The following is a 14,020-nucleotide window of genomic DNA, read 5'->3' as shown; positions in this document are numbered from 1 at the left end:
GGCGTAAACGTAATCTTCGGAATCGTGACGTCAATCGGAGGATTTCGGCGTTCTTCGGAGTAGACAGGAAGTCAACATGAGCTCGAGCTCACTACAGATACACCTCAGTTAAAAAAAAAATTATGGGTTTGATCTTTTAATAAATAATAATCTTGTGCACGTGTCTGTCATTATTATGTGAACTGAGATGAAGACAGGAAGACTTCGGGTTTTCTGCTCAGTCATTTGAACCTGGCAACTCAAGGCTATTGTAAATTAATTGTTAAAAGATTTACTTATTGTTATAAAGATTAACTTATAACTTATTTATTAAAACTTTTTTTAATAATATTTATATATGTTTGCACGGCAGCTCAGTGGCATACTGGTTTGCACTGTGTGGCAATATAGAAGATGACTAAATAATGGAATGAATAAATAAATGAAAGAATATGTTTGCATTTTAGGTGGTAACATGTTGCAGTTTTTCTAAAATCCTATAGGTAATCTATTCACACATTGGCAGGCAGCACTGCATCCTGTGTGGTAAGATTTTATAATAAAATTATTTGTTAGGTAAATTTAGAATTATAATGAAATAATAATAATAATAATAATTATTATTATTATTATTATTATTATAATAAATATTGTTGCAAGCAACAATGATCTGGCCCAAGCACCAACACCCCACACAGGTGCAAAACCATTATGACATAATTTTAGAAATGTTAAGACTCTCCAAAAAGCCCTAGATTCTACGGGAAAAAGCATCACACTATGATGTCACTCAATTTAATGTCACAGAAAGAAAATCTAGTTATACACTACTGGCAATTTGGAACAACCAATCATCCCAGAATGCAGGCCTTTGGACTGATTGAGGAAACCAGAGTACCTGAAAAAGGTCCATCGAAACCCCAATCCTAAAAATGTCTTGGCCTGTTCATCTTTACAAAAATGTTTGTAACTCAATGGGTTTTTTTTGTTTGTTTTTTCAGTTATATTAAGGGTTAAATAAAAATAATACACACGTATGATATGGTATCAAAAAAAGTAGTTTTGTAACACACCAACTGATAGCAGCACAAGACCACACACACAGTCACAGAGCACTGACTATCATAAGTCAGCGTGCCAAAAGACATTGTTCTGTGTACATGTGCAACCTTTTGCTATTCTGCTCATTTGCCCAGGTGTGTTACCACCTCTGTAATTTTATCATGGACAGCAAGTTAGAACAAATAGCGAACGTGAAATTCAGCATGAAACTGGCCAAATCTGCCACAGAGACATTTGACATGATTCGGCAAGTTTACAGTAATGTTGCAATGAGTCGTTCGAGGTGTTTTAAGTGGCACGCGCACATCAAGAGGAGAAGGACATCACTGGAAGTTGATGAGAGATCAGGAAGACCCCAGCTCAAACCCCCGAAAAATGTTGAAACAATTCAGCTTGTGCATGATGATTTTCGGAGAATTTCCGTGCCCGTCCTACTCGCCAGATAATAATAAATTATTAATAAGTAAGTAATAAGTTATAAAATACTTTCTTATAAACAGAGCTAATCTCAAAAGTTTTCAATACTAACTCAGAAATAAAATAAAATTTAATAAAATAATACACATAAATACATTTAAAGTGTTATTTTTTCATGCTAGTGCCAAAATATAATGTTTTAATATAGCTTCCCTTGTTTTTAAAAAATGGTTTAAAAAGTCACAATTATGAGACTCATTAATCCTTAATTATTATTGAATACATTTTTGTCATTATTATTTTACTTTTATCTACATGAAGTGAGTCTGTTGTAATTAAATCCATTGTAATGGACACTAGGTCTTGCTTTGTCGAAAGAAGTACAATGAATTTTAGTTTTATTTTGTAATTCAGTATATAATATAGTTATATAATTATAATATAATATAATATAATATAATAAGTAATAAAGTTGAAAGCAACAATAAGCGGGCCTTAGCACCCTGCGCCATCACCACCAGGGCAAAGCTATGATGTCACTCAATGTATGATGTCACTGAACGTGATGTCACTCAATATGATGTTCCACAGAAGGTTTTTAACCACTTCTGGTGTATGTTCAAGGCATCAGCACAGCTGACCAGTTCAAAATATCAAAAATTTGCATCATCAATGTCGTTAGATCACATAGGCCCGGTTCGGTGTCAATTGCATAATTCCCTTGGAAGAGCGTATTGAATTCCTTCGGGTGTGTTTTGGCAGACAAAATAACTGACTTCCTGTTGAGTTGAGCCCATGTGTGTTTAGCTCAATGAGCTTTCATTCGTGTAAGTGTGTATGAGCTATGCAGCAAAACCTCGTGTAAGGGGCCTGATTTCAATGTCTGCCAATTTTTATAAGTTTTTGAGCATGTTGATACCCCCAATAAGTCCAAAATGGTGAAAAACCATAGGGCTCTTCACACACTATGATGACATAGTGCTGATGTCATAGTGCTTGGGCCCTAATAAGATACATATGTATACAAAAAGTCTGTTCTTTTGCCAGTTTCCCAGAGGCCTGGTAGTCTGATCTGTACTGGATTCAAATGTTTGTGGCAGCCAGATCAAAGCAACATAGGATGGTGCGGACAGTCCATTTCCTTGTGCAGCTTGACATCGGATGGAGGCTGATCATGTGGTCCACTCCGCCCATGTTTTTATTAAACTCCATGCATGGAAGACGCCAAAGGACCTTTCTTGTTGTCCAGCCATTTTGTTATAGCAATCTCTATGTGTTCCCTGACTATCATCTCTGATACGCCTCTCTTCTGTTCATTGTCACTGGACATTTAAGACTTACAGATCTAAAAAAGATGAAGACTACTTTTAAGGTGAAATACTGGTGTAGGTATAGGTGGGATTCTCCTGGTAGTGACCCTGCCATGCAAACAACAGCATTTATTCCAATCCCCACCTGCTTGTCTTGAAATGTGTTTTGACTCCTGTAGACTTCAAAATTAAGCACCAAACCACTGGCACTGGCAAACACAAAGGCCCTGCGACCTGTGAGATTTGGTTTCCCAGGCTCACATTGGAGCACAGGACACTGACCTGTATAAGGAATATTTTGCTCATCTTTGCCAGCTTTGACGGACCTTGATCAATTGAGGCAGCCTTGTTGATAGCTGGTTTCTATTTAAAAGATACCTGACTTTCCAAAGAGCATCCTCTTTCTTCTGGTCATCCAGGATGGCAAGGTAATTCGATGGACTGGCGAAGTTTAAAAAATCTGTCCCAGGTTATTGCATTGGCAGTAATGATCTTTCTGTAATGGCATTGTCTTTCCTGCCCAATACATATGAAGCTTAATTTATTTGAGGGCAAGGGTTGAAAATGGGATAAAATAGCCATAGAATGTGCTTGCTGCAATCGCCGCCTGTTTAGAAAGACAGAACATGTGATCTGTTGGCCACACCCCCACTTGTGTGACATCAATAGAAAGCCCAATACAGTACGTTAGGAAACAAACACCATGCATGCATGGTGTTTAAAATAAAGACCACAGTATCATGTCCCCCACAGAGGAAAAAAATAAATTGCTGGGTCTCAGGAGGATACTGACACTATCACCATCATATTTACAGTACATTTACTTACGTACATATTTACACCCAGCAAGAAAGGTTGGTGGTGCCTCAGTGTGTTATGGCATTGAGTTACTGATCAGAAGGTCAGCAGTTTAAGCCCCAGCACCACCATGTTACTGCTGTTGGGCCCCTGACCAAGGCCCCTAGTCATGTACAATGGCAGACCCTGTGTTCTGACTACAGCCTACTAACAAGAAGTTGGAATATGTGAAGAATAAAGAACTTAATTGTGCAGTAATGGATGTGTGATGAAAACATATGATGTCATATCAAGGCATGTATTAAGGCATTATTGTTACAGAAAGAAAGAGAGAAACTTTGGTCAGATGTGACTATTTTTTATCAGTACTTCAGCAGTATATTTAAACCAAGCGAATCTAATGGCATACTGCCCCCTTTTGGTTGCAGAGTCACATTACCGCTCTGTGAGCTCATGCCGCTGTTTCCCTGAGGAGGCGGAAAGTACCGCCTGATCAAATTCTGAAAAGCTATGCTAGAAATGAAATACTTTTAACATATTATTTTTAACACGAAGGCTTAAATAAATCAAAAGTTTAAAAGTGTTTTTAGACTGGTAATAAGATATATCCTAAAATAAAGACTTTTTGGCTATGGCTGTGAGTGTTCATATTTAGGCAGTGGGTGATGAGTTCCATCAGGCGTATGTTTAAAGCTAAAGCTAAAGCTAACTAACTAACTACAGTAACTAAAAGCAAAAACTCACAGGCACGTTTATTCTTAACAGAGAATGAAGTCGTTTCGATGAAAAGGGAAGTATTTTCGATGCAATTCTTCTCACAAGCAGCAGGGGGAGCTCCAAAATTATATATATTTAAAAAAAAGCTCCAATACATTATCATATCATTATTATATTTTTAATTAAGACTTATTATATTACCTTTTACTTGATCAAACAAATCTCTTTATTAGCAGTAAATTAATAATAAACCATGATCCAGAAGAGGTGTTACCTATGATGCTTCATGTGGTTAAAATGACTGTGGTAACTGTATCTGTTTCCTGTTCTTTCTTTCTTTCTTTGTTATTTATTAGCTGCATTATGAAAGCAATGTGATACTACTGTGACTTAATTAGGATGTAACCTAGGATCATTTAATTAAGTACTAAGACTAACTTCATGCTTACATTAAACTATACTGCAATGTTTAATTTGGCCCCTTTCAAGACATATCTGTATTTACGATTTGATTGGATTAATACTGGATATTTTAACATATACAGTAAATTGTCTACTACAGTGGGTAGCTTTTGTGTACAAACAAGCTATTGCATGAATTGTAAATCTTTATCTTTTATTATTGTTGTTACTATTATTAATATTATTATTACACTCATTAAATAAATGTGGCTGGTTCGCTAAGGGGTTTTAACAAAAGTTTCGAAAATCAACCCAAATTTGTTAATAGTTAACAATACAATAATAAACCTTTTTGCATAGTTTTTTGATAAGCATAACACCAAGGTCACACTGACAGGACAAAGTCAACTTCTATTTCAATTGGTCAATATCACACAGACAAAAGTTTTATGTTTAATAGTGTAAAGACAAATACATTTATATGTCATAGTCACACATCACATGGTTGTAAAGGAAATAAACAGGAGAGAGAGTTCATTAATGTAAACATGTACTATGATGAGGATGATAAATGGGACGCCTGGTTCTGAATAACTTTCTGAGATGATAATGGCATGTCCTGTAAAGTCACATTAATCAACAAAAAACCTTTGCTGACTTTGTAATATCAGAATACAGAAATATAAATCTTGGTCCGCTTCTCCATAGAATTTGCATAGTATAACATGTAAACCTGGTGAAAATCCTTACTCAAGCAACTCCATCATTTCACTTTTTGCTGGTCATGACACATGGCCAAGAACCTTTCAGCACAGGCAAATTAAGGCTGAATTTTACTTAGTTTGTGCGACCTGATATTCTCTTTTTTATTGATGTCTTTATTTGTTTCTCTCTGTTCATTCGATCCCTTTCTCAATTTGGCTCTTTGGTTCTGAACTGCCAGTTGAAGAGGAGGGAGGAACCGAGGAGGTTGGATGGTCCTTGTTGTCCCCAGCCCCAATCCCAACCCGCTTCACTCGCCACTGGAGGATACACGTGTCCTTTCCACCCAGTGAAAGGAGGTGAGTATCTCTGTGGGTGAAGCGTACGTTTGTCACGTGACTGCCATGGCCGTCATATCTGTGGCTGGGTGCCTGGAAAAAAAATAGCAGAATGAAATGTAATAGAGCAGCTACATGACAAATTCCTATTTATATGAATACAACTTTAACATTTATAAGGCGTATTTTTTTCAGGATGGTATTTTTAATATAAGCTATGTAGGCTAGACTGTAATTATAGTACATGTGGTGTGTCCAGGAAAAACATGGTCTAATAAAGATACCCAGACTGCCTCGCGACCAACAAAGTTCACTGCATGACTTGCAATTTGGCAACTTTAACAGAATCCAGCCCGCCTTTAATTCCAGTTCATCCCTGGCAGCAAAGAAAGGATTTCAAGATCTTATCATGCATTCGTTATTTTGCACTAACCTTTGGTTTAGGGCATGGATACTGGAATAAGTGAACTTTGCAGAAATCATCAGCCACTGCTACCAGCCTTTCACTGTGAGAGCGACACAAAGCGTTGATGTCTGTTCCATCTGAGCCCTCCAGCCACACGCCTACATGAAACGAGACACCAAAACACCGTGCATACAGCATGTATTTAATGTACACAATATGCAAATAGATACAACATACAGAGGACATTTTGCATGTGTGTAAATGTCTCACCCATGACATGGAAGCCCAAAACGCAGGTATAGGAAGCCCACTCACGATCCTTACTCTCAAAGCGATTTCGGAGCAATTTACAGCCTCCAGCCACGTCCCCTGCATTAAAAAAAGTTCTGTTATTACGGGCGTTGGGATTTTCAAGCCCACATGTGCATGCATTATAAGGACTTCTGTATAATTAAAAATAAATACAGCAAAAAACCTTCTGCAGCAAAGACCAAATGTCAGAAGATATGAAGGGCATTCAAGTCAAACTGGGACCTCTGAGTGTGCAGAATAACAGAACACAGTTATAATAGTAAAACTGCCTTTATTTCTATATTTGATCACCTGTAACACACAATGTATTAATCCCAGAATTTCAGTAGTACTTTATATCATCAAGGTAGAAAGTTTACTCAGTATGCCAGATCCATGATTGGACTGCCTGCTTCATGTCATCTGAAAAGCTGGAACTCCTAGCCCTTATTTAATGGAAAAAAAGTCTTGTTTTCGCGATGAACACAAAGGTGTGCCAATGCCTGACCTCATACTACCCACTATTACAGAAACACCAAGCTAGGTGTTATATCACTTGTACAGTCCTTGTACAGTCCAGTCCTGGGAGGCCAGCGTCCCAGATGTTAAGTAGGCAGTCTGATCATGGCTCCTATGTACTAAGACAAAAAAATTCTACCTTGTTAGTATCCAAGCACTAGTGAAACGCTGAGATAAGTGCATTAGTGTAGCAAGGGATTATATAGAAAAATAAAGGAGAGATAACAGATTGTTATTCTGCACAATCAAAGGTCCGGGTTTGACTAAAACATCACTTATAGTAAAACCAAACCAACAACATATTAAATGTAAGCAATTTTAACACTCTTCTATGTCTGCCCGCATTTTTTTTTTTAAGTCGCTGTCTCTGTCTTAGGCTAAAGAAAAATTCATTTGGCACAATGAGCTTTAAATGTGTACCGGGTTTTACATGCATACGTGTAAGTGTGTATGAGCTATGCAGCAAAATCTCTTGTGAGGGCCCAGAGCCACCCCTGGGGCCCAGACTCTCAGGCATCCTAATGGCAGCAGCAGGCAATGTCTGCCAATTTTCATGAGTTTTTGAGCATGTTGTCCCCCAAAAAGCTCCTTAGGAAAACATTAGAGTTCATCACACATTATGACGAAATAAGGCTGATGTCATAGTGCATTAAGCTGTGACCTTAGCAAAAGTGTACTAAGGTGCTGAGACAACTTTACTTACTGACTCACTCATTGCCTATACTTATTTATCCTGTGTAACGGTCACATAGTCTTAAGGCACTAAACAGGGTACACCCTGGATGGGGTGCAAATCTATCATAGGACACACACACACACTTCAGGAAATTTAGGAATGACAGTTAGCTTAATCTGCATGTCTTTGGACTGTGGGACAAAACCCGAGCACCTGGAGAGCATGCAAACTCCATGCACTCAGACCAGAGGTGGGAATCAAACCCGGGCCCTGGAGATGCATATTCGCTCCATTTATAGACACACGAATGATCTTTAATCTACTATATGATCTAAAATTTACCTAGAAAAGGAGCTCATGGACATGGCAATGATCATTCATATGTAGAACCTATCTACTATCACAGACATCCATCCATCCAATAAAAACTATTATCCATTTATATCTTTCATGCTGTGTAGGAGGCCTTAAGACTATTCCAGGGAACTAGGGCCAAAAGGCAGGGCACATCCTACCCATCACAGGACACACACACACACACACACACGCACACACACACACACAGGCATGCACGCGCACGCGCACACGCACGCGCACAAACAACCAATCACACACTACAGGGAATTACAAACACCAATTAACCAAGACAAGTGGTTCTGCACTCCAGTCAAGTAGGACCACCTGCCCTGCACATTTCAGTGTTTTCCCTGCTCTATCACACCTACTTCAATTCAGAGAAGCCTGTCAATTAGCTGAACAGTTATATCAGGTGTGTAGGGAGCTGTGAAAACACCAAAATGTGCAGGACATGTGGTCATCCGAGCCCGGATTTAAAAATCATTGACTTAGACCTTATGTCTTCAGACTGTGGAAGGAAACTGGAGTACTCAGAGGAAAACCATTAAACACTGGAACATATACACAGATCGAAGGTCTTACAAAATGTCCCTTTAAGCACTGGAGCAATATATAACCCCCCGTAGTATAGGAAAAGAAAATAGTTGTTGATGGTAATCAGACATGTATCTACAGATGGAGTGGGCAGAGATTATGTTGAAAAATTTTTAAGTATTCATTTCATCTTAGCTTGATATGTCTTTACTCCGGATAAAATGACGCAACATTGTTTTGATAACTAAAGTCATGATAGCCTTTACAAGCACACGTCTTCCCTCTTAGATACATGAGGAACATGCTTCTGTTAAAAGCTTTGCAGACAAGCTTTTTCATTCGTTGATATTACTGTACTTTACCTATTCAACGATTAATCACAGAGAAGGTTATAAAGAGAGAAATGAACAACAAGCATGCCAGACGTTGGAGATGTATGTCCAACTAAGAGTACTCACAGTAAAGAATTTCATAGTCTCCCGAATTCGACATGATATACTTCCCATCTTTGGACCAGTCAAGATGTGTGATGAAACTTGAGTGACCCTGAAACAGCAAAGAAAGTGAAAAGGTTTCCACAAGCTATTAACATTACCTGTTATGATGTAAATGTCACTGAAAATTGCACACGGTTAAACAGGCCATAACACAAAAAAAGACTTACAAGTGTGGGCACATCTGCTAAAGCATGCATGGCTTACCGTACACTTTCCGCAGCGTGTGTAGCGCCGACCCCCCTCTGTCACGCTGTAAATATAAATGAAGTTGTCATGGGAACCAACAGCCAAAAAGCTTCCATCTGTAAAGGGGAAAAAAAAATGTCTGTAATAAAAGCAGAAAGTAAACATACTCCCAGGGCAAACCTAGTAGTGCTGAGCTCATTGTGTGATTAAGTTAGGCTGTTAACTGTTTGCCTCTCTTTCTCAACAGAATCCTTACATTTACTACATCTTATCCCGGAGGGATGACGGCACGTTCTGGCATTTATACGAGTTTATAAATAACAGCTACGTTTCTGAGATGAAACACTGACACCCAGTATAGGCTGTGTGGTCTGACCTGGTGAATATCTCATAACAGAGAGCTGTTCATTCCCATCAGTCAAATCTGACACCACTTCTCGGGTCTGCAGGTCGAGCACCAGCCACCTGAAGCACAGAAAAACGAGAACCAAAGAAAAGACGGAGACTTTGAATTACAGACGAGGATTATAGCTTTATGTCTCTTGTGCAACAATTACATAACACACAGAAAAAAAAACCCCGCGTGTAGCTTTTGCATATTGATCTGACAGACATCAAACTTGTCTTCTGAAGGTTAACAAATCTAAAGTTTATGATTTATATTACTGTGCAAAAGTCTTAAGCCCTCCCTCATTTTTTTTTTTTTTTTTTGCTTCCAAACATCCAGACTTTCCTATATTTTGAGTCTTGTCTTGAGGAATATTTCTCCAGGCTTCCTGAAGGACTTATTTGCTCTCATTTTTGGCAAGTATTTAACTCTCATTTTTAATCCAGGTTCTGAAGGATTTCTCTTTGTTAAGCCACTTTGTTAAGCCACTTATCATTTATTTACAGGTCATTGTGAGAAACAGGTGCACGTGATAATAGATGATCAGGCCTGAGATTAGTATGCTGGTCATGTTGAATGCTGAGAGGTTGGAACAGATGAGAGGGGAAATGAGACTGCTGCTGCGGTTGTTACATAAGAAACCAACTTTTAAATTATATCATGCAAAAGAAAAGATTGTTTTTAATCCACTTCCTTTCATTTTAGTTTAATTTAGAAAAGATTGTAACTAGCTAGGAGCTGGGAAAACACCTTCAGGATCAGGGTCGAGAGCTGAGATTAAATGATCATGATCCTTCTGACTCTCATACAGTCTTTATTTTAGTTGACAAGGTCAGCACCATATCAGAATTCACCTCGTCATTGAATTTTTTGGTGGTTCAAAATGTACTCATGATGGCAGTTTGGATGGAACGTAAAGCTATTTTAAGCAAGCTAGCAATCTTTTTACATATGCTCCAAGTAACAGTAAAAAAAAACAGTGAAGAAAAAGCTAATGTATCTATTTGTTACTTTATTGGTCTAAGAAATCCTAGTCCTTTTTTTTTTATTTCTACTCCCTTATAGAACAGAGGCTCAGAAAAAAAGTTTAGTTTACCGCCCGGTGCTCAGTCCAACAGAAACAACTGATCCATTGGGACAGAAATCAGCACACAGACCTGACTCCTACAAGACAACAGAGCGGAAAGTCGATGAAACGTCCAAATAACAGACTTCTGTGTTTAGATTTCAGTAAGCTCTTGACCTATCTTACCTCCAAAGTGGTGCACCAGCCCAGGCTGTGTTCTTCAGCGTTCCACACACACACTTGTTTGTCGTTACCACAAGTGAGAAAGATGTTTTGTGATGGGTGTGTAGCCAGACCCCACATCTCATCGACGTGACCCTGAGAAACAGAAGAGCAATTTATTGCAAATGTAACACTACTGCGGAAAATAAAATGAATTTAAACAGCCAATTAGATCACACTTAAAGTAGGCAGAATAGAATTGTACCCATGAACATATAAAGTGTAAACAGATCTAAAACACTGACACGTCAGTCTCTAGAACAGGGTTTAGAGGGTTTACTGAGAAAACCACCTAAAGCATCTTTGAGATAGCAACAAATATCTGGCTTTTTATCAACCACAAAGCAGGTCCTCATGTGGGGTCAAGTAATAAGATAAGTCAAGCACACAGTTCCTGTTTTTATAAAGCATAAACATTATATGCGAGGTAGTTTCTAAACTTTATTTATCTTTTTTCCTCCTGGTTTGACTAAATATGCAAACAGCCATATATGCATTACTACATATATTTTACATTGTATACATAATTATTTACATACATTTTTACTCGGTTTTAATATTATGCCTGATCGGTGTATCTCTGTACATTTAAATGTGCTTTTGAAACCTGTGTTCTTCTCTACCCAATATAAACGTCCCAGTCCCAGTTGTGATTTTTTTTTTTACCTGGACTGAATAACTAAGGAAATGTCGCCTAAACGCAGCATAGAGTTCCTTGCGCGTACATGCAGCTGCACGACGTATTGTCTGAAACAGCTAATTAGGATGAACTTCCTTCAGTCTCTGATTGGCTGGCTTTGTGTCATGTATGTCACGCTCTGCCAATCAAAACAAGCACAGTGCTGTTATGTTCAGAGAGCACACAGACACTAGACAGAGACGGAGAGAGTTTGAGTGGGTGAAATGCAGTTTGGGCAGTTCTACACGAAAACGTTTTTTTTTTTTTTTTTTACTGAAGAATGAGTCACAATATAAATATCACAGCATATATAAGCCATATGTCAGCACATACAGTATAAGCCATATTTCCACAAAATGTGATGTTTTAGTTCATTAAGACTTAAGCTCTATTCTCTTTATTAAAAAAAACAAACAATCAAGCAATACTTATTATAATGTTTTTCTATTGCTATATATTGAGTTCTGATATTTTTCTATCCTATTGTTTATGGGTAACTGCCCCAGGTAAAAATCAGTATGTGAATACTATTAACCGAGGTTGAACGCTCGCCCTGTGTATCCAGTGTGTCATGATATTTGCTTTGGAGACAATAGGAGGCTGACCAGGATAAAATGCTTATAGGAGATAAACAAATGTGTGAATGATGTAATGCACTGAAATGGAAAGATCAAAGACACGGAGTTGGGAAGGGAGCTACAAACGAACTGACTTGTGATTTTATTAAACGTGAAAAAGTAAAAACATGAACTAAAGTGAATACATTAATTAGTCATGTGCAATCATTTACAGCAGTGCTTCTCAGCAGGACTAACAGTCATAAAAAAAAGTCTTTTACAATACAGGAAAAAATACAGTGTGTTCACTACCAAGAAATCACATGACCAGACATCCAAACTGTCCAACAGTTTGAGCCAAGAAAACCAACGAGTTCAAATGTCTCAGTCATAAGGCTTAAATTGCCCTGAATTCATGCTGACATAAACACACACCCAAAATTAAGTTCTCAATGTTGTTGAGAATAGTGTAGTGGTTAGCCCTAACAGCATACATGTGTAAAATGTTGAAAGTCTGGACAGACTGACGGGAAGATGTACTTTTGCTTATTCCCAAGAACAGGTGGGCACTGTGCCAGTAGGTAAAATGTATTACACACTTTCTCAACATGGCTTCCTTAGAAAAACAATAAATAAAATTTCCAAAAGCTGTTATTTGACCAAAATGAATTGATAAAAAACATCTCACCTGCACTATGGCCATAAACCCGTCTGAAAACGTGCCCCTGAGGATCGCGTTCCGAGTTGTTCCAACAAGCAGCTCCTCTCCGTCCACATCTGCGATTGTGCGAACTGCTCCAAACTTCTCTGGAATCTGGACAGATCGTGGGGTAAATATTAGTGTCAGTGTCAAGGTCTCTCTCTCTCTTTCTCTCTTATTACTCCTCATGCCAAAGACACAAACACAACCACACACAGTTTACCTCACACTCCCTTTCAGGTGCTAGGTCAGCACTCCAGCGAACGATCCTGCGGTCTTTCCCACCACCGCTGAGCAAAGCGCCACCCTGCAGGACACACAGGGTAAAGACGCTGCCCTCATGCGCTCGTGTCTGCTTCATGATCTGGAACGTCTCTGAGGCGAAGAGATAGCGACTTATGAGACATAATGCACTACTCATTCCAAAAATATCGCAGTTACGTTAAAAACGCTAAATGACACAGACTTATACCTTTCGCTCCTTTGCCCAAAGTCTTGATGTCAGCTGCTGATTTGCCCCAGGTGAGGATATTTCCTTCAGAATCACCTGTTAATACATCCCCCGTCAAACTGAACACAAAACACATGATGAACTTGGGCTTCTTATATTTCTGCAGGCAAAAAAGAAAACACAAAAACAGTCAAGCTATAATCAAACGGCGTAAATCATCATCTCAGAATCCAGTATATTAAGATGAATGTTTCCTGATACTTCAGCATTGATGAATTGCTCGATTATTGTTGCTCAGAAGGTGTTGATTAAGTTAGGAATAACAGGTTGTACTGTTTGGCACAAGTGATGCAACCCAGGGGTTATGACGACACATTATTTTCATATAACAGCACGGAATTTTGCTTAAACCACAACGATTTGCCAATATTCACCCCATTAATATATGACACGTCAAACATTTCAGCAGTTTATGATTGAATGTACTGTAGTGGAACATACTACGAAAGAGACAAATTCCTGTTCTTGCTTATGTTATAGTTGTTCCTTCATCAGCTGCCTTCTCTCTCTTTCTCTTACTCGCTTGCTTGATCTTTCTCTCTCTATCTCTCTCTCATACCCGCACACAAAACAAAGCCTGTCATTTTACCAAGAAAAGCGTAATACAAAGCTTGAGACTGCTTATAACCCCAAATGTCTTGTGTAAAGGTGAACCAAATGTTTCCTAACAGAAAAAAACACTGACTCATTTATAAATGATTAGACT

General features: G+C 38.4%; 1 protein-coding gene across 2 annotated transcripts in view; it reads right to left on the bottom strand.

The window, feature by feature from the left end:
- Positions 1-5,109: 5,109 nt before the first annotated feature.
- eml3 (EMAP like 3) overlaps positions 5,110-14,020 on the bottom strand; it is a 37,483-nt gene continuing 28,572 nt past the window's right edge. For both annotated transcript variants that reach the window (XM_053503595.1, XM_053503604.1), the window contains 11 exons: positions 13,276-13,414; positions 13,027-13,178; positions 12,792-12,917; positions 10,832-10,963; positions 10,676-10,743; positions 9,568-9,656; positions 9,210-9,307; positions 8,967-9,054; positions 6,402-6,500; positions 6,159-6,289; positions 5,110-5,818 (listed from right to left, as the gene is read on the bottom strand). In XM_053503595.1, coding sequence (XP_053359570.1) covers positions 5,582-5,818; positions 6,159-6,289; positions 6,402-6,500; positions 8,967-9,054; positions 9,210-9,307; positions 9,568-9,656; positions 10,676-10,743; positions 10,832-10,963; positions 12,792-12,917; positions 13,027-13,178; positions 13,276-13,414 — 1,359 coding nt within the window. In that variant the 3' untranslated portion in view covers positions 5,110-5,581. The remainder of the gene's footprint in view (positions 5,819-6,158; positions 6,290-6,401; positions 6,501-8,966; positions 9,055-9,209; positions 9,308-9,567; positions 9,657-10,675; positions 10,744-10,831; positions 10,964-12,791; positions 12,918-13,026; positions 13,179-13,275; positions 13,415-14,020) is intronic.

Source organism: Clarias gariepinus, chromosome 1 (genome assembly GCF_024256425.1).
Source record: "Clarias gariepinus isolate MV-2021 ecotype Netherlands chromosome 1, CGAR_prim_01v2, whole genome shotgun sequence".
In the NCBI taxonomy this organism is placed as follows: domain Eukaryota; kingdom Metazoa; phylum Chordata; class Actinopteri; order Siluriformes; family Clariidae; genus Clarias; species Clarias gariepinus.
Note: the sequence above shows the minus strand (reverse complement) of the source record. Positions and strands in the feature narration are given on the sequence as shown.